The sequence below is a fragment of the Cyrtonyx montezumae genome, unplaced genomic scaffold (assembly GCF_038088225.1).
Source record: "Cyrtonyx montezumae isolate F1298 unplaced genomic scaffold, pur_monq_1.0 scaffold_20, whole genome shotgun sequence".
NCBI lineage: Eukaryota > Metazoa > Chordata > Aves > Galliformes > Odontophoridae > Cyrtonyx > Cyrtonyx montezumae.
The window spans coordinates 142,745-163,917 of NW_027071937.1; the positions used below are offsets into that span (position 1 = coordinate 142,745).

The following is a 21,173-nucleotide window of genomic DNA, read 5'->3' on the forward strand; positions in this document are numbered from 1 at the left end:
AGCAAAGGTACATCACTGAATTTCTCCATGCGGAAAAAAAAATGGCACCCACTGACATCCACTGACACTTGCCAAATGTTCATTGAGATTAAACAGTAGAAGTGAGCAGAGTGAGGGGTGGGTGGTGGTTTCAGCAGTGGTGACAGCAGCAGTGGAGCACCTGTGCTTGCGCAGATTTTTACGAGCACAGCATACAGGCTCTTGCTCACTGTGGGTGAAAGTGTAAAGCTAATGGCAGTGACTGTGCTGAAAAGGAATATTCGTAGTTGAGAAAGTGCTCTATCAATCGATTGTTGCAGTTTCCATGAAAATAAACAGAAGGTATTACTTTTGAAGCAACTTCTCCCTACCTCAGAATATTTTGTAAAAAGCTTATGAGCAGAAGGAAGCATCCCCCACACTCCGACGTTTTGGGGATGAGTCCTATGAATTACGTATCGTAACATCTCACTTCACCTAGAAGACCAACCCAGACTTAGACCATCTCTGGGATTTCCTCTTAAGACTGTGAACCACCACAGGAAAAAATAACTTTCCTTGAGATTATCACTATTTAACCAACAGCAACATCACAACCAGGGGCAGCCTGCCTGGCTCGAGTTTTCACCCGTTTTTAACGGCACGAATAAGCAGTCGTGACTCACGGTTCAGAAGTTTCAGCTACGAAAACTGCGTATAGAAAAACGCACAGAAATACTATAGGTTACATAACACCGCGACGAAAGCAAAGCCCACGTCTGCCCGAGCAGCACGCCGGCACAGCCCTGCCGTCTCGCGGCCGCCCCGCAGCGCCCGGCCCGGCCCCGGGCAGCCCCGCGCAGCGCGCTGGGCGGGCGCTGAGGTCACTGCGCCCGGGCCCGGCCCTCCGCTGCTGGGAGTGGAGGCCGCGCGCCTTCCGCCGGCGGATCCCCAGCGCCAGTGGGAGGAGGAAACGCTCGAACGTCCAACCGGAGCCTGTCGGCCTCCTGCGTGCTTCCCCCCCCCCCCCAGATGCAAGTCTCCCACAAAGGAACTGAAGTTCAAATAAGGCTGCTTCAGCCTTGCAAGAAACGATGGACTCACGGTTTTAAACTAAACTGCTGAGTTCTCTCCTACCGAAAAGAAGCCTGCGTCTCGGCAGTAATACCGTGCAGACACACGGACGAGCTGTGAAAAATCTTTAAAAAAGAAAACAAAGGGAATATTTTTGTAGAACATCTGGATATTTGCTTATTTAACTTTAGTGCAGCGTACAAAGCTATTCAGCTATAGACTTCAGGCTACGGTCACTGAAGAGTTATGATGCCAACAGCCACGTGAGATGCCACATTTCCTGTGGATGAGCAGTTCTGATAAGCTTTGATGAAAGCACACTAAGGACGGAAGAACGAAGACGAAGGAGGCAGGGTAAGAATGCATGGCGCCAATGGGTTAAATCTAAAATATACCGATTTTCTGTATGCTGAGTTTCCAAAGACTGATTTGTTTGCATATGAGCAAATGTAAGCTTTTCAAAGACATTACACTTCTTATTGCTTTATAATACTAGCAACAAAGCTATTTTCTTCCCTTTTTTGGGACAGCAAGCACATGCAGATTTAGTTGGGGGAAATAAAATTGAGATTTTATGAAACCAAGCACTGAAAAGCCATATTGCCATTATTTTCCTGAATATGACATTCATCTTACCTCATTTAATTCTGCATGCAACTTTGAGCTTAATGCTTCAGGCTGGCTGCAAAAGCTTATGAAAGTTGCATGCCTTTCAGCAAACTTTTTAGGACATACTGATTTCAACAGCAACTTTTCTAACAGACTGCCTGCATTAAAAATGAAACCTGCATTCTTTCACACATTTATGCCTGATCAAAGAGATACAACAGATCCTGGAACTTTGAAGAGTCTACAGAGTAAATTTCAATTACAAAATTAAAAAAGAACATAGCATCTATGAGTATCTTTATGTAAACATTTACTGTGGACTCCCAACTACTTTTCATGAGCAAAAAGGTTCACATTTCTGTTTAAGGGCTATTATGTACTAAGGCTGTGCACATATGTGTACGGACTATGAATACTTTTCACTAGTGTTTGGATTAAGTGAAAATAAGATGAGGCCAGTGCTAAGGGAAGTAATAACAAAAGCAGTGCTCTGAGTAACTCCATTCCAGGTCTAGAACAGAACTTCAGTAAAGCACAAAGAACAATCCACAAACAATATGACTAAAATTCCTTCTGGGTAATCCCAAAAGAAAATCTGTGCTTCTTGTAACTAAAGACAGCCTTACTCTTTTGTCAAAAAACTGCCTAAGTTCCATGGCAGCAAAGGATATATAATCTTAATAAGTTTCCTGCAGCAGTTGGTACTATTTCAAAACAAAAGTTCTGCAGCAAGGCAGGCACTGTCATTCTAAAGCATTTTGTTACTCATCCATTCCCCTCAGTGGCAAAAAACCTTCTTTTAATAATGAACTAGTTTTTTGAACCAGGATTTTAACACAAATTTCAATGCACAAAAAAAAAAAAAATCAGGTATGGAAGGTACAGAATGCATTAACAATGAAAGCTTCTAAAGCAACTAACTGGTTTCTGTCAGAAGCACATTGCGGCTTAGAATGGAAGCAAGTAACTAGTGACAAAAACTCACTCCACCCAATAAACTTGCAATCAAGCCTCCTTCTACATCACCTTTTTGTAACTGAAACCACATGCCACTACGTGTCAGCCCTTTCCTACCCCTATTATACTTCCATTGAAACGTTAAAACTTTTCCTAATACACGTGGCATGCATAGTGCTATGCAGTACTTTCAGTGTGAATTTCCTTTTACCAAACTGAAAAATAGTGTTCTGTTTTTTGCAGAGCAGTAATTTTCATCGAAAAAATCAAAGTGTAGGAGTTAATTCTAAACTAAAACTGTACTGATGGAAGACCCTTCTCCTTCAAATACAACAGAAATGAAATAATCACATCAGTGATGAAGACTACATGAAAAATTGATAGTTTAATGTACTTTAATCCTTCAAACCCTTTCAATACCAAAAGTATTAAAGAAACAGCAAATACTTGTTAGATTTTCATGTTTCTTCTTTAGAATGAAGATATATCAAACTACATATCAGCAAACAAGCAAATCACATAGTTTATCTTCTTAAGCAAAAATGCTTTAAGATCTAATACTATGTTGTTTGTAACTACGCCTTCGTTTATTCATCTGAATTCTTGAGGAAACCACACACAATATCCTACAGCACGTAGCGTGTGTAGGGAAGCCAGCCCTCCAAATGACTGCTAGCCTCAGCATATTAAATATGATCAATGCACAAAAAAAATACTGATTAGGCCACAGAACTGAATTTTGTCACAGTGTTCTAATGCTGAACAAAAACCCATCTTACATACAGATGAATAATTGCTACTTTTTTTTTTTTACTTTCCTCTGAGCCAAAACAATCATACAGGGAAATCTTAGAAAATACTAGCAGTGTGCAAATAGCACGTCATGTTTCATATAGATATGTTTTTCCATCTATCTGGGTATTTCTAAAAAGCTCTGAAGTATCAGTACTTTCAGCTTTGACATCTTAAACTTGCACACACACTCAGTGGTTCAGTCTGCAGTACAAGTCCTGTGAATTGTTCTCACACTGTTGACCTTACTACCTTTCATTTTCTTTTAAGGTAAGCTGATTAAAAAAAAAAAAAAAAGCAACTCTGAACATTTGCCAAAGAGCAAAACTTTGCAAATGGAAATATTTTTAACTTTGCCATTTTGGGAGTAATGAAGTCCAGGATGTGAAGCAGCTGTTAATTTCAGATGGTAAAATACTTAACTCTCATTGAAATATCATCTGAAAGTTTCAATATATTCATAAAAATCAAGAAGTAATATATATTTTGACAAACCAAAATTTTTGTATGATGGAGTACAGAACAGGCAACCATTTTCAAGCAAAGCCAAATGATGATTTTGCATTTTCCATTAAAAAGACAGGAAAAAGCAAAACAAAACAGGATCAAAAACTGCAGCATTCAATACCCATTTCAAAAAGTTTGTTTCCTTTTTTCAGCAAGTCAAGGAATATCCTCAGTTGAACAAACAATGAATGAGCAAACGAAAACTTTATTAGCTCCTTTCAGTTATATACATAAACAGGCCAACATTTGGTTTACAGCCTGAAACCTTAGCTCCTAGTTAACAACCCATTCAGTAGTGCTGCCATAAGTTTTTGTACAGATGCAATTATATAGTCAAAAAACAAAGAATTCCCATCTGAGTAGAGCAATAAATACTTCCAAGTACAGTAAGTATCCACAAAACTAATCTTAGCTGCATCTGCACTAGGAGTTTGACAGTGTATCCACTCAACTCTCCTTAAACATTTTGAGGAGGACACAACTACTGAACTGCCAGAATCTAAACATGAAATTACTTCTATTTAGAAAACATACAAGAACTTGAAGCGCTATTTCATTATTAGTTAAAATTGCACATCCGTTTCTTCAAAGTGATTCTTTCACTTCTCCTGTTTTTATTTGTATGTTTGTTTGCTGGATAAGTTCTGATAAGAGAAAAACATTTCCAGCGAAGAAAATTTGCACCTGTAAAGGCAAAGGGACCGGCACAAACAAGATGTTACAAAAGGAAGGAAAAACAAATGCTTACTCATCTCTGAGGATCTAGGTTCACAGGGAAAGAACTCCAAAAGGAGGGATCTCCAACAAGAGATCCTTCCTTAGTGGCAGTCAACCCTTAAATGAGGTCTAAGAGCCAGGCTGCACCCCTTTTGGTCACACAGGTGAATTGCCTTTACCTGTGCTCCCAGGGCTGACCAGGCCTTCCCTTCAGGTGCTCAATCAATGGTTCAGGCTGTGACTCAGCAGTCCCCATACAGCACCAAAACCTTCATGTTTGCCTTTACATAATGTCTTCTTGTGCAACGGCAGAGTTGAAAATCAGCACATACCTAAGAGGGATTTTGCACTGGTGATGTACGTGGTGCCAGTAATACAGATCCCTCCCAGTCCAGTGCAGAAGGGCTGATAGGAAGAGCAGAGAGAGAGATGGGGGGCTTAGCCAGAAAAACAGGAAGAAATGAATTATTAGCAAGAAGCAGCACTAGCTAAGGACAAAGAGTACAAGCAACTACTTGGCATAAGTACAACAGGAAAAAATAGAAAGCTAGTGTGCTAGACATGTAATAGGTAAGATGATTCTCTCTTGTGAGAAGGAAATTCTGATGTGCTCTGAATTTCAGTCTCAGAAAAGAAGAGGAAGCATCTCAAAAACATGAAAACCTTTCTTAAAAGTGCTTATCTCACTAGAGTCCCCACTAACACTAGCAAGCTTTTTTTCTCCTCCCTAAAAGACCCATCATTCAGAATTTTGTAAAACAAGCACGTTAATTATGAAGTTTGTTAGATCCAACTACAGAAATACTACTTACCTGATGTAGCCTACTGCAGTATGGAACAAAGAGGCTTCATTCTGAACTTTTTTCCAAATCAACAACTAGAAACAATGAAAGACATAACATTGTTTCATAAACTGTCTGCTGGGAAAAAGACACCTGAAAACAGAACATTTCCTGTTTCCATTTCCTGTCTGTAAAGGAGCACTTTTACAAATGTACTTCCAACATTTTCTTTTATAGGAAGAGCACCTTAGAAAAGGTGACATGCAGACAAGATCAAGAAAGAGAGAAGCATTTTAGCATGGTGTGATCGTGCTGATGTCATTCACTGATGGTTATCTTCTTCATTTTGAAAAATTTTTGAAATGTTAAGATCAGGCAAATTAACTGTATTCCATTTTTTTCTTAAACAATTCTTAAGAAAAGAAAGAAAAATGGAGAAAACCCAAGCTGTTTTAATTTATTCAACCTGGAAAAGAATGTATGTCCTAAATCATATGCTTGAATAAGGGTGTGAGAAGCTGTAAAACAGACCCAAGTAAACTGAGGAAAAAAACCAAAAGCTCTTTCAGCAGGTCAGAACAGTTACATTTTCTGATGGAAAGAAAGGTATTTCAGTTCAAACACTGAAAGAAAGCCCAATTTACACCTGCTATGCTAGAGACATTTGTAATAACAGACCATTTGTATAGAAATACAAGGCCTGGAAAAATGCCAGAGTTTCTAAGTGCGACTTGCTGTGCAAATGCTGACTATGCAAGTCAAAGCTGTCTGGGGTGAATTTATACTCCCTATGTTCCAAGGTGCCAAATAACATCCCTTTACCTAATAAAACCACATTGACCCAAAACATTTGTCTGACAGTCTTCAAAATTCTTGACAACTTCTGTAAAGTAGAATACCTGTTTGCAGCATTAAAATGAGCTTATTCCAATCTCTGTAAGAAATATAAAAATATAAAATCGTAAAAATATATTTCTGAAATCTATCAGAATAATTAATCCTGGTTACGTTTGAAGCTTTTTACAGAAACTTCTATGGTTTCTCTGGTTTATTTAAACAGAAAAATGTAACTAACAACCATCTCTCTTCTGAGTATGAGTAATTAATTAAGCCAGCGTATCAGTCATTATATTGGAACTAGAAAAAAAATTACTTAAAAGTCTGCACCTGCCTAGAAATGCATGGAAATTCAAATTGGATGGGACTTCACGCACTCCTTAAAAAGTAAGGCTAACTTCAACATTAGATCAGGTTTCTCAGAGCCTTGCCTTAACCAAAAACTCACATTTCCAGGGTAGAGATTCCATTCTCTCTTTGGATGATCATTTCAGTCCTTAGTCACTCTCTTTACAAAACACTGAAATCCAAAATAAAATTTTCCCGAGGCAATTTGTATCCACTGGGCTTTGTACTTTTCACTGTGCACTTCTGAAAAGAACCCATCTTCTCTACAAACACCCCTTAAACAGCAGTGAGACATTTCCATTTTCTCTACTGGAGGCTAAACAAACCTGTCTTGCTCAGCTGCTCCTCATTCATCACATCTTCTATCCCTTTAGCTATACGTGCTAGTGGCGCTCAGCTACCAAATTTCTCATTGCTCTTACTATTATGCTGTCATATAACTTTAATAAAATCTAATTGTACTAAAGATGATCAAGCAGTAAAGTGACAGTTATTTAAACACTGAATGGTTATTTTGTGCAAAAAGAAAATCATGTTTGTAACACCACCTAGTTTCTAAAAAGTACAAAGAAGGATTTAGAAACTGAAATAGCCCTGCATTTGATTTTTTTAATTAAGAAAATCAGTTTATATATACATATACAAGAAGGGTTATAAGGAGGATCTGGAGAACAACAGGCCTAGTAGCCTGACCTCAGTGTCAGGGAAAGAACAGATCATCTTAAGTGAGATCACACAGCACATGCAGGACAACCTGGGGATCAGGCCGAGCCAGCATGGGTTCATGAAAGGCAGGTCATGCTTAACCAACCCTATTTCCTTCTGTGGTGCTCCTTACTTCCAAAGGACTCTTCAGAGACTGGTATTTCAAACAATGTTTTGTGGTTCTTTTAAGGCTTTAGATGAACTGGCAACTATTAACTGTCACAGCTGTGACAACAGCATGATACAGCTCATTGCTGATGATATCCCCGCTAGCTGAGGTGAACTCACACTGGACAAGAAAATTACCTCATTTGTTCGTAGTCAAATTAATTATTACGTAATATTATACTGCATGTTAAGTTACAGAACAGATTGTTTTGTTTTTATAAAAGCTTGGACTGATTTCCAATTTGTTACTTACATTAAATTTACTTTAAAACAGATTTTATGAAGTTCTTTGCAGAAGAATATTTGACCGGAAACAAAGGATCATGATGACAAGAAGATTCGTATGTTTAGTGCTTATAGCAGCTGTAGGAACTGCTGCAAGCAAAACACAGGAATTTGAAGGCAATGATGAGGAAAGAGAACAAGAATTCATTTACATGAACAGATACAAGCGCTCCAGTGACCCACAGGACAAATGCACTTACACCTTTATTGTACCTCAACAGAGAGTGACCGGTGCCATTTGTGTTAATTCTAAGGAACCTGAGGTTCTACTTGAAAACAGGGTAAATAAACAAGAAATACAGTTACTTAACAATGAACTTCTTAAACAAAAGAGACAAATAGAAACACTCCAGCAACTGGTAGAAGTAGATGGTGGGATTGTTAATGAGGTCAAGCTATTAAGAAAAGAGAGCAGAAATATGAACTCTCGTGTCACACAACTCTATATGCAGTTATTACATGAAATTATCCGGAAACGGGACAATGCCTTGGAACTTTCCCAACTTGAGAATAAGATTCTGAATCAAACTGCAGACATGCTACAGCTTGCAAACAAATACAAAGACTTAGAATACAAGTATCAACATTTGATGTCAATTGCAAATAATCAGTCAATAATAATTACCCAGCTGGAAGAATACTGTCAAAGAACGCCATCCATAAAGCCTCTGCCACAAACTCCACAACCACCAAGCAAAGCGTATCAGCCTCCTACTTACAATCGCATGATTAACCAGATATCTACTAATGAGATTCAGAGTGATCAGAACTTAAAGGTTCTGCCACCTACCTTACCAACCATGCCTGCAGTTACTAGTATTCCCACTTCAACCGATAAACCATCTGGTAAGTAATGTTATTAATATGTCTACACTAATTTATAAGGAGTAGGAAACATTTAGCAAAATAAATGATTTTGAACTGAGATTTTAAGACCTGACACTGTCTGCATAAATTGAGCTGGCTGTACCAGCCATACAAATGGCAAAAGCCCTTTGGGAGAACTTAAACCCCAAAATGTAGCAGTATAACTGGAATTTCACTTTCATGTACCACCAGACTTCTGGTTGCTACTAGATAATTAAAGTACTTCAACGCTTTTTGCCACAAAGTTCTAATCTGCTTCCTTTAAGCATGAAAATTTCACTAGTCATTCAGAACTTCTCCAGTCATTATGCTACTCATATGTTATCATCAGTTAAGGTTATTAAACATGATAAAAAAAATATGCTAACATATGACAGGATGCCCCAGAAATTGACGCTGTTAAAAAGTGAATGTAACTGATAATCATCTAGGGTATCTCAATTACTGTTTCTTTTTGCACAAGATTGTTTAGGCAGAGTTCTAGCTACACAATACAACAAGCTCCGTATTTCAAGATTGTTAAAGCCTGACTTTCCTAAACTTATGCTAATAGCATGAGTTTGATTTGTTTCCAAAACTTTTATTAGGGAATGGAAAGTGGAAAATATGAGTAGGTGGATAAGAGAATGGAACAGTCTAAGAGATTACATTGAACTTGGAAAGTTAAGCAAAACTTATAGACTTCAGTCTGAATTCAAGTCACATTTGGTATTCAGATTCAAACTGAATCTTGGTGGGCAAGAAACACGTAATATATTCTCATCATCCAGAATGTTTTCCATTCTCCAAACACATCTCAAAGCCCCTCCCCACTATTAATACCCAGTACGATGCTTCATCCAGTTCTCTATAGGCATTTGGAAAAACAAACAAAAGGGGGGGAAAGCCAAGCCATGAACAACATCACACGAACAAAAACCACACCACAACTGTCCAGTCACTGAAAATAAAAACCACAGCATACATTTTATCCAGTCCTTTTTGTACTTCTCAAGTTCTCAGCCTTTGCTAAAGCTCCTCAGTTCTATGAAACATCTAACCCTTTGTGACCTGTACAACAAAAACTAAAGTAAAATGGAAGGCACTAAGTATCATTTAATTTTAATCTGTTAACAATCATCTTCATCACAGATCAGTCTTTTCCCTTGATCTTAAACTTTATACTGCATATCAGCAATCATCCTAGCATCTCCTCTGAGCCTTCTTCTGTTTTCAAAGCTACTAGAAAGTTAATGATCTAGCGGATCACATCAGTTTTACCATTTTGAGCTTCTACATACCTTGAGCTTCTACAACAGAAAAAAGTCAGCTGTAGTGTCCTCAACAGATACTGCTTAATGAACTTCTAAAGTCTTCAAATTTTCTAAGTAATTTTTCTCTGTGCACTCTTCTGAACTTGCTGAAGTTTGATGTATTTGCACTCATTTTCTTTGTTTACTTTTCTACTGTATGTAGTTTGTTAAGAATTTCAGGCTCCCTTATGTCATGATCAAAGATTGCCCACTCTTCTTTCCATTTCAAATTTTCAGCCAGTTCATTCCTGCCTGGTAGGGCATACCCAGTAAAGCCTGCACTTTCTTTTTTCTATTTCCCATTTTATGTATCTATTAAAAAGCTGTTGCCAACAAATTCCAAAATCTTGTTTTATTTTTTTATTTTTAACCTGGTACACTCTTCTCCCAGCAGATAAACAGACAGTTGGAAATAACTTGAAATAATTAGCAAGAAACGCATTTTATCGTACAATAAAAATCTACAGGCAACATGACATTTATTTACCAGGCTAGAACTGATTGTTAAATGGAACACAAGAACTGAAAATTCCTATGAACAGCTATGTACTGTAATAGCTTTGTTAATCATCCACATAATAAATCCACTAACATTCATTATTTTGGTCTGAACTCCTTTTAGAGCTTTGACTATTTTAACAGAAAAAAATTAAGGCAGAAGGGGTTAATTTGAAGGAAAAGTGCAAGTACTTGAAAAACTATATCAAGCATGCAGAAAACGCATAAAATGGCAGATGCAAAATTAGAAGACAACTATAATTTTACAAGTACAAAAAGCACAATCTATACAGCACAGATAAAGGAATGAAGAGATGGATAGTGGCATAAATTTCCTTTCTTCTAAGATCAGTTGGGATTACATAACAATTTGGGGCAAAAAAGCATGCTGAAGATGTTCTTCTATCAAGACATAAGAAATACAGTTCAAAATTCTGTAGATGTCTCATTACAAAGCAAAATCACTCACTAAAAAGTACTTTAAGTATTCTGGACTGTTTTAGATAATAAGTATCTGAACACACATCCATGTCAAATGCCCTTAAAAATATAATGAAAAAAATGTAGTATTCTGGAAAGGAACTCACTGGAAGAGATGGGCAGTAAATAGAAAAAAAAATACACAATATCTAAGTTAGTTATGTACATAACCTGCACAGAAAGTCAGATTTTTATTCCTGAGTTAATTCTCAGGTTTTTTTAAACAAATCTCACATTCTCTTTTAATTTCTATTAATGATTTTAGATTAACTAAAAGCAATACAAATCCAAGCTTCCAGTTCTCTATTAAGCATGACATATGACTACTGAGCCCTAACAAAGGCAGATATTTTTAAAAGCTTGAAATATAACAACTCATTTTGTAAAACACTATATGCCAACTGAAGATAGTGTGAAGTAGAATAAGATGGAACTCTAATTTAGTAGAACACTTTCAGCTCAGGAATATTGAGCAAAAAAAATTGTATTTCATCCTTAAGATATGTCTTAAGTCATACAACTCTGCTTTTTATTTTTATTTTTAAAACGTGTATTAGAAAAGCATATGAAAAAATAGCAAAAAATGTTTAGCAGTTTAATTATTCCAGTTAAAATCAAGGAATAAAGTACGATTAGAGAAACTTTTCTGTCCATTTTAATATAAAATTATTTCGAGAATACAAATTTTGTCTTCAGAATCTACTTTTCATTGTTAGGTAGGTGTTACCTGGGAGTTAATACTTACAGTATAATTTATACTGTCATTAATAATTAAATTGTAGGTGTCTCAGATAATTAAATAATGCAAAAGTAACAAGCAATTTAACTGCCAAAAGAGCATTCATCCAAATGAGTACTATCCAAACAATTAATTGACTACAGAAGAGAAAAATTAAGGAGATGCAAAAGAAAATAACATGGCTGGCTTAAGTAATTATGCGGAGTTAGAAAAATTACCTACAAACTATTTTTTAACACTTATTTCACATTCTTCAGCTTTCCTTAGGACAGCTTTCATTTCCGTGCATAGATGGGTGAAAGTCCAAAGCTACACTGAAGATATCAGACTTCTCAGTTATCAAAAACTAGTACGGTCTTCATGTAATATAAATGCACAGTCTCATTACACAGCTATATCTCCATCCTACACATCCACCGAAAAGTATTTCTGATATTAAATGTGTTGTCTGCTGAGAAGACTCATTCATTACAAATGTACTACATCTTAAAGGTTCACTTTACTCCCCTGAAGTGACTTAATTGATTCTCTCAGTATTTACTATTTTTAGGACCAGAGGGAATGGCTTCAAGTTGCGCCAAGTGAGATTCATACTGGATGTTATGAAATACTTCTCCAAAAGAGTGGTTAGGTGCTGAAATGGGCCACCCAGGGAGGTGGTGGAGTCACCAACTCTGATGGTGTTCAAGAAATATTTAGACACTGTGTTGAGAGATGAGGTTTAGAGAGAACTGTTAGTGATAGGTGAAAGGTTGGACTGGATGATCTCGTAGGTCTTTTCCAACCTTGGTAATTCTATGACTCTGTTTCAAGTGAAGCTAAGATCATTCCTGTTTTTCAGGAAAAACAAGTATATAGCGTGTATATAGTGAGATTTTTATACAATTGCTTCTTTTTCCCTCCCCCGTATAAAGGCAATATCTGTTTCTTCTGTCTCAGTATTTCCCACAAGGAAATAATTGGTAAAGTAATATGTAAATAAGTACACACTTCCATCATTTGAAATAAAACAAATTTACCCAACTCCATGGATAAGCAAAATATTTTTAAAAATCTACAAAAAATACTTAAAAACATAAGTATTTTAAATAGGGGGAAAAATAAAAAAAATAAACAACTTGGTTTTGATTCTAAGTAGAAGAATTGGAGCTTCTAAACTAAATTGTTCACATTCTTATTTGTGTTCATTTCCCACTCATGCTGAAAAGAGCAAAATACTGAATAAGTACACAATAATGAGAAATTATATAGAAGAATCGGTGAATAGGCAGTAAGTTACCCTAACATTAACACTAGAAATTGTTCAAAATTTCTAGCAGTTGTATTTTACTAAGTATTCTACTAAGCAAAATATGAATTTCAAGTATTATTTCAATAGCCTGTCTAGGAAAAACTGTTCCTTAGACTTGCTTGGTTCAGCTAAAAGTTTACAAAACTCATCAGGATGAAATCATATAATGATCTGGGTTGGACGGGACCTTAAAGCTGATCCAGTTCCAACCCCACATCCCTTGGGTTGCCCAAGACCCTCTGTCAGGCTGCCCAGGGCCCCATCCAGCGTGGCCTACAACTACAGGGATAGAGCATCCACAGCTTCTCTAGGCAGCCTGTACCAGAGCCTCACCAAATTTGAAAATAACATACTCTGTTAAGTTAAATATAAAGACACAGAGGCAAAAAAAAACCAAATCTGATTTTTAACATTTCAGTAGCAGAAGGACTGACTAAAAGTGATAAACAAGAGCAATATAAATTACCAGCATTCATTAGATCTACTTCCTTCTTCCTCTGTGACCCAGAATACTGTATCTACATAAGCATTTCCAGAAATCTGAACAGTTAGCCGTAACAGAAATGGAGAATGAGCTTAGTATCAGTACTCTAATTGCAGCCTGTGAATATGACAGAGGAAACAAGAACACAGTATTGCCACAGACAAAAAACCCAAAAATCTGGATTGTCTCCTGGTACACTGACTTGATTTAGTTAAGAATACAAACAAACCAAGCAACAGAAAACACTGACAGTTCTATGAAACTCATTTATTACTACCTCATTTACTAAGTACAAGGGTAGTCCTATCATTTTCAGTGCTGGACAATGAAAAAAATTAAAAGGAAGATACTTTGAACAGCAATGTATGATTCACAATGACTGCTCAGAGGAGAAACCTGACAATCCTTCCTCCTTTAGCATACAAAAATCAAAGAGTCTCTAATCATGAGGATTTCTGCTGACTTCACTCTTCGGCTTGGCAAATGTAAGCACAGCAGCAAAATAGATGGGAGGGTCCATCTGCAGTTATCAGCATGGACCACCAAGTTGTTTATATCTAAATTTCTCAATCCTGGTTTGATTCCACATTAATATCCTCCCACTGAAAAAAAAAATTCATTAGTAAAGAACATTTTCAAGAAGACTATGCCCTGGAATCTGCTAAACTCAAGGAAACAAAAATGCCTTTTCCTGGAAAATGAGAACACTCTGCAGAGTAATTCCTATTTAGTTTCTTGGAAAACATAATCAATGTTATTAGACCTCAGCTGCCTTAAAAATCTACCTGCATCAGTAATTCATTGTGAAATGTTCCAGCAATAATGTTACAATGAATAAGACAAAAAATTGCTTCAATAAGACAAAACAAACAAACCAAAAAAACCCAACCAACTGTGCTATTTAGCAGAAGGAAATATACTCTAAAACATATGGAAAAATGCTAACAATTCAAATACTGCTCTGTATTTAAGTTACACTCACTGATGTTTTGACTGCAGACTCTTACTGTTTTGACACAGGACCCTGGAGGGATTGTCTTCAAGCATTAGAAGATGGCCATGATACAAGCTCCATCTATCTTGTAAAACCAGAAAACACAAACCGACTTATGCAGGTCTGGTGTGATCAACGGCATGACCCTGGTGGCTGGACAGTTATTCAAAGACGGCTGGATGGTTCTGTCAACTTTTTCAGAAACTGGGAGACATACAAGGTTAGGACAAGTGAGCAGTTTAATGTCTTCTACTCTCTAAAAATTAGTTTATCAGTAATTTAAAAGATGGGTTCAAGAGTCTGGCCAACAGCTTGCTTAAAAAGGAGCTTGCTGTCTACTTAAGAAAACATTCAGATTTACCAGTAGAGCATGCACAATACTAACATGCTTCTCTTGATTCCCTTATAGCAAGGATTTGGTAACATAGATGGAGAATATTGGCTCGGCTTAGAAAATATTTATTGGTTAACAAATCAAGGCAACTACAAACTGCTTATAACAATGGAAGACTGGTCAGGTCGAAAAGTATTTGCTGAGTATGCTAGCTTCAGACTGGAGCCAGAAAGCGAGTATTACAAGCTGAGATTGGGACGCTACAACGGCAATGCAGGAGACTCTTTCACTTGGCACAATGGTAAACAGTTCACCACGTTGGACCGAGACCACGACGTATACACAGGTACAAGGTCCCTTTTGGTCTCTTGCATAATAAACTGTGGCTGTACACAAAGGATAAAAATGAAATTCTGATTTTAAGAGTTGTCAGTTGTTAACTTATGAAGCACAAACATGTGTCAACCAACTCTTACATGTACTGACTGAATTAAACATTGTCACAAATAATTATTTGCAATAAATAAGGGTCTGTAAAACATATTACGAGAGTTATTTGAGACAAAAATGCAACAGATTTCCCAGCAAAGGAGAGGAGCACTAGCAAGTCTGCCTGTAGAACATGGTTCTTGAAGAAGGCTCAGCTGACCTCACAGTGCACAGCATTTAGACATTAATAAATCCACAGTTAAAAAAGATGTGCTTTGTGTTAAGCTTTCCTCCTTGCTATAAGATTTTTGTTTCCGAGACTGAAATTGAGCTTTCTTTTACAGGTAATTGTGCACATTACCAAAAGGGAGGATGGTGGTACAACGCATGTGCTCATTCAAATCTCAATGGAGTTTGGTATCGTGGTGGACACTACCGCAGTCGATATCAGGATGGTGTTTACTGGGCTGAATTCCGGGGGGGATCATATTCTCTGAAGAAAGTTGTTATGATGATAAGACCTAACCCCAACACTTTCCACTGAAATAATTTTTCTCTTGGCTATCTTTCTTGTTCTGTTCTAAAAAACATGTAAAGCTCTACTTTTATTACCTGGAATTATCTTTTCAGAAATAAGGAATGTAAGATATTGTACATTTAATGCTAAGATGTGAGGGCCTGTATATTGTGTTTTCAAGCATCATTCCAGGAAAATAAAAGCTGAAGAAAAAAGGAAGTGACACAGCATTCAGAACACCTCTTTATACTAAAAGTTATTATATTAAGCCTCTCAGAATTGACATTTGAGATGGACTGTAGATAAATTTTCTGTTTCTTGTTCCCTGTAAATTAAATTTGGATGGTAAAAATACTGCCACAACATTTGAATATTTTTGAATGTCTTATTATGTATAAATATTCTCAATTTACAAACTGTACAGTTAGAGTTTTATTATTATGATGAGCAATTACTTGACACAGGAAACCACATCCTTTGAACTACGTAGCTGGTATATGTACATTAGTGTGATTATTCTAATTTAATCTTTGTTAATTTACATGAATAAAATTAGTACTATATAACTTGAATTCATGAGCAGATATCCAAATCATTATTATTGTGATAAATCCAGTCTTTCCCTTCACTTTGAGCATTTTAATAATCTGCTCCTATACATCAGAATTCACATTTGATTCAAGTATTTTAGATGAAAAACTTTAATGATTTTTCTTACCAAAATGAACTGCACAAGGAAATGAATCCAGATTTACTATGGATATAACATGCTATATAGCCAATTTTTTATACTATGCTCTACAACTGTGACAATATTTTGCACCTGACTTCAGTCATTACCTGCTGTATAGGCTCCATAATCAGAAATGGCTGGATATAAATTAAAGGGACTATCCAACTTTGCAGGCAAATGATGGATACCTATATATAAGCTATTTAATATTTTTAGTCAGTAGATAAATGTTATATAAAAACAGTTATCTGCAGCCAAGAGCAGTTATTTGCCACATTTCACAACTATATTGATGTCAAATTATTACACAGATTTACTCATGTATATTTAGAGTTCAGTCACAACTACAACATACGGACTGGTATAATTCTAATATTCTTCTGTGGCAGGTTTCTAAAAGATAGTTATGACGCCCCTTTCAAAATAGAAACTACCATGAAAAATGCAAGATAAGGAACACACAGACTTTCACTTTTCCTCTTACATCTTTTAGTAAGCCTGCAAGACACTAAGTGTGTTTGTTTGCACATCTTTTCCCTCATTACCTCATCACTTCTCTACAAAGATATGATGTGCATTCAACTGAAGCGTGAAGTAGCATATGTTGTATATAACTGAAAGTAGGGTTTTTAATAACTAAGATTACCCCTGTAATACTGTAATCCTTTAATAAAGCAACAGATGTTATTTTGACATGCTCAGATTTCATCTTGTTTTAGTTCAGGTTACTCACAGGAAACTGTAATTGCTTAATTTCACACAATTCTGCCTCATGATTCACATCAACTCCGCAATGCAGCTATTATTAATGCATGAAGTATCTAAATATGGCAAAAAAGTAAAGTGACTTCTAGCTAAGAAAGAAAACACTGATTTTCCAGACATCCCAAGGTATAGAATCTTCAAGCTTTATCTCCCACTGGTTTATCTATTAGACTTTGGAAAACAATCAACCTTTTGAAAAGAAACATTACACGCACCTACTGACCCAACAGATCAGGCTGTGAAGGGTCCCAACCAAGTCTGGTCATGGGCACCTCCAGGAACAGGGCATCAACAACTCCAGGCAGTTTGTTCACCTTCACAGTAAAAGATTTTTGCACACTAAGTAATCAAATCTCTCTTTTAAATTAAAGCCATTCCCTGCAATATGCAGCTTCTGTAGAGTTTTATTTGCCTTTTCTTGGGTGCTAGAAAATAATTACTGTGAATTATCTTATTGTTTCAGTTACAGTATGTAATAGCTTTCAAAATACATCATTAAGTATTTCAGATACTGACTTCTTATTTTAAAAGCAAACAAAAAAAAAACCAACAGCCAACAGTATTTTGAAGACATTCCAGAGTACAATGAATAGCTTTGTTTAACAGGAATCTGTACTTTTGGGGGGCTCTTCAGAAACGCTGGCACAGTTCAGTAGTATGCAGGAACCGAAAGTTAAAAGAGCAGGAAAGGAAGTAACGATACTTTGTGTCTACGTGAAGAATAAGAGGGAGTTACTGAAAATACAAGTCAATCATGTAAAGGGGCATTGCAGTTTCTCACTTCAACATATTTACAAGAAACTGACACAAAGCAACTACAGCTCAGAAATACCAAATTATAATGTATCTAGAAGAAAACAGCCCAGCAAAAAATAGAAAGCTACAGGAATTGTAGCTCATGCTGTACTCAAAAGACATTTCTGAAACAGTTCCCTCTAAACTCTGATGACCTTAAATGCACGATAAATAAAGACATACTGAGAGTTCCAGATGCTGGTAACGCACATATCTTCTACAAGTCAGAAGACAGCTTAAAAAACTTGCTCAGATCTCATATTTATGAACACGAAACAAAGCGAGGTATACCAACTATATCCTTCTGCACAAACTGTACCATCCTTCAGGTCAATAACACTGTACACTGGTTTTTGAGATTCAAAATGAGCTACAAATAAGCTAAATTCCCCACACTCACCTAAATATGGAATACTTGGAACCATTTTTAAGCTTCTGATGTACTCCCGTGTTCTTTTATAATTGTCCTCTTTAGAAAGTAAGTAGTCTAACTTCTCAAAAGTGGTCTTGACTTTGCGATTCAAAAGCTTCACAGAAAAAACAAAGATATACAGATTTAAAACAAAGAATCTATACAAATTCAAAAACAAATTCTAACTTATCTGAATCACCCACAGTGAAATTAAAATTCAACTGGTTGTCATCTTTAGTAGCATGTTTGAAAAAGTGTTACTGCTAATTAAAAAAACCAAACTAATCTGAAATTTTATATTACGAACAATTATTATTATTTCTGATTATTATCAATTATCTACATTACTCAAAACTCCACAGTAGTGAAATCTAAACAGTACTATAATTTTAGAGAAAAAAACGTATGCTATATAGAGTCAACAAAATTTCCAACAAGTAGTATCCTACAAGAAGTACAATAAAGTTTTCTGAAAAAAAAAAAGAGGTCTAAGGAAAGTAAATCACCATGATGCTTACACTTCCATTTTATATTACTGGGCTTACTACAGCACAATATGTAAAGTGCAAAATATACTAATGCAACAAAAGATTAAGCCATATACATAACACATTCAGCTGCAGCTATAAAAACACATTCTCAATTTCATTTGTTTTTAGATGCTCCAGCAGTATTTCAAAAATAAAAAAAATAAAACCCGCAAGACAAAGAATGTTGAGTCTTCTCCCCAGAGCACATAATTCATAGAATTCAGAAAAAAACAGCATTCAAACAAGAAAGAAAAGACAATGGTCAAGAGATAACTCACAGCCCAGGTTTTTGTCAGTCTGAAGATAGGTGCACTTTGCAGCGCTGACACCACAGACATGAGAGAATGAAGGTTATTCAGCTCTAGAAGCTTCTGTTACAAAAAAAAGAGAAGTTTTAGTATGTATAAAAGCAAAGCAGCATTAATTAATCTCAAAGTCACCTTTATAAAATACAGAGTTTTCATCAATAGCTTGAAACAAAAACAGAATAAAAACCATCCAATGCTGTCAATGCATGGAAATCTAAAGAATTCTTTAAAAGTTAAAAATTTTTCAAATATATCCCCCAAGAAAATGAGTTCATCTAATTTGTAGGCATGACTTTCATGATGTTCACAAAGAAAACATGGTAAGAAAATAAAGTTCTCATCTGTGTATTACCCAAAACCAGCGGACATAAGGCAGAGTAAACCAAGTGACACCAAGATACAGGAACAGAAAATAGGAAATAATTTTTGGTTTATTGTTCTTGAGAATGAACACTAATGTATCAGTACAATTCTGGAAATTCAGTATTTAAACAGGTCAAAAATGTCAAAGATGTCAACCGTATTAATTATGAGAGGGTCACTATTTTGCATTCTGTTTTACATGACAGATTTTCCTTCCTCCAACTGAATTTCAGTTCCGAACTGCCCAAGAGATTATCATGTCAAAAGCAAACAATTGATACAAAACTGGCTCAATTGATGACTTCCCACAATATAAATTCCAGAAACCTATTAAAATGACAACTGCTGTCCATGCAAAAAAAAAAAGGGTGAATGTAAAATTCATCCTTGAATAATGGATTTATTCATTGCTCTGAAACATATGAGGAAGATTTAGGAATTTACTGATGAAAAAGAAGGAAAGAAAAAATGGCAGCATTGTTTTGGGTTTTTTTTTTTGCAAATGAAATAACCCTTCTTTCTAATAATAAACTGGTATCTCCAAGTTGACCATTTTCCTGTTCCTTGGACAATACACTTGTACCATGTACTATAAGCTTAGCTATGTTCCTTTCTGTATAAACACAAAACAGCTACATAAACTTGTTAAAAATATTTATAATACATAAAAAATAGCATTGCAGTACATGGAGAATATTATTCAATGTACAATATTCTCTCCATGCACGCAAGATTAGCACCGAGGCCTTAGAAGCACATTCCATCTTCTTACGAAAGTATCACAAGACATCATACAAAACAGAATGGCCATGGGTCACAAAGCAAAAAAATACAACAGTTAAGAGCTACTTGCAAAAAAAACCAAACAACTGCTAAACCTCTGTTTTGTATCTCTAATTTTTATGTCAACAACTATTTGTTAAAAGGTAGTAATGAAGTCTCACGTCTTAGAAGCAAAACAGTTATTTTCATAAAAACATACAACTGAATGGAGGGAGGGAAAGCAGAAGTATACAGTCATGTTTAGTGCTGACAAGTAGCTTACCAGCAACAAGACAAACCATTTTTAACCTTGTTTGGCAAAGTTCACACTGAACAGCATAGTTTCATTTAAGTAAAAACAACAGAAATCATACCTTTGTCTTACCAATGTGGTATATCCTAGCAGATAGCTAAAGAACAGAATGTTACCCTCTGTAATCCAATAATGGTTCACAGAAGTAGTGTAAAAGCAAAAAAAGGAAATAAAATTTTAAATTATGGTAAATGTGCACTTACTTTAGCAATTTTCACAAAATGGCTCAGGATTTCTGCCCTTATTTTTAATGTCTGTGTTGTTAATATTTCTCGTACAACCCAAAAACTGACCTATAAAGTAAACACACAGAACAGAATTTATTTAGGCAATCAAGTCCTTTATTGTAAGACATTTGTAAACTTCCATGATGCTCTACGAAGAAAACACGGTAGGATACCCCTGTGTACTATCCAAAAGCATAACCTCTGGACATAGTAAGCAGAGAAGTGAAGTGACGCTAAGATAACTAAAGGAATAGGCAGACTACAGAAGAAGGAAAGGAACTGCTAATATTCTACCACATCA

General features: G+C 36.0%; 2 protein-coding genes across 7 annotated transcripts in view; one reads left to right on the top strand and one right to left on the bottom strand.

Moving 5' to 3' along the window:
* Positions 1 to 21,173, bottom strand: part of RALGPS1 (Ral GEF with PH domain and SH3 binding motif 1) — a 74,463-nt gene that overhangs the window by 39,436 nt on the left and 13,854 nt on the right. For all 6 annotated transcript variants that reach the window (XM_065737312.1, XM_065737308.1, XM_065737311.1 and 3 more), the window contains 3 exons: positions 20,849 to 20,938; positions 19,178 to 19,270; positions 18,358 to 18,484 (listed from right to left, as the gene is read on the bottom strand). In XM_065737312.1, coding sequence (XP_065593384.1) covers positions 18,358 to 18,484; positions 19,178 to 19,270; positions 20,849 to 20,938 — 310 coding nt within the window. The remainder of the gene's footprint in view (positions 1 to 18,357; positions 18,485 to 19,177; positions 19,271 to 20,848; positions 20,939 to 21,173) is intronic.
* Positions 892 to 17,090, top strand: ANGPTL2 (angiopoietin like 2). The gene is made up of 5 exons (XM_065737334.1): positions 892 to 1,386; positions 7,729 to 8,585; positions 14,411 to 14,604; positions 14,794 to 15,064; positions 15,492 to 17,090. Exons 2-5 carry the CDS (start codon positions 7,778 to 7,780, stop codon positions 15,689 to 15,691), a joined length of 1,473 nt encoding a protein of 490 aa, XP_065593406.1. The 5' UTR covers positions 892 to 1,386; positions 7,729 to 7,777; the 3' UTR covers positions 15,692 to 17,090.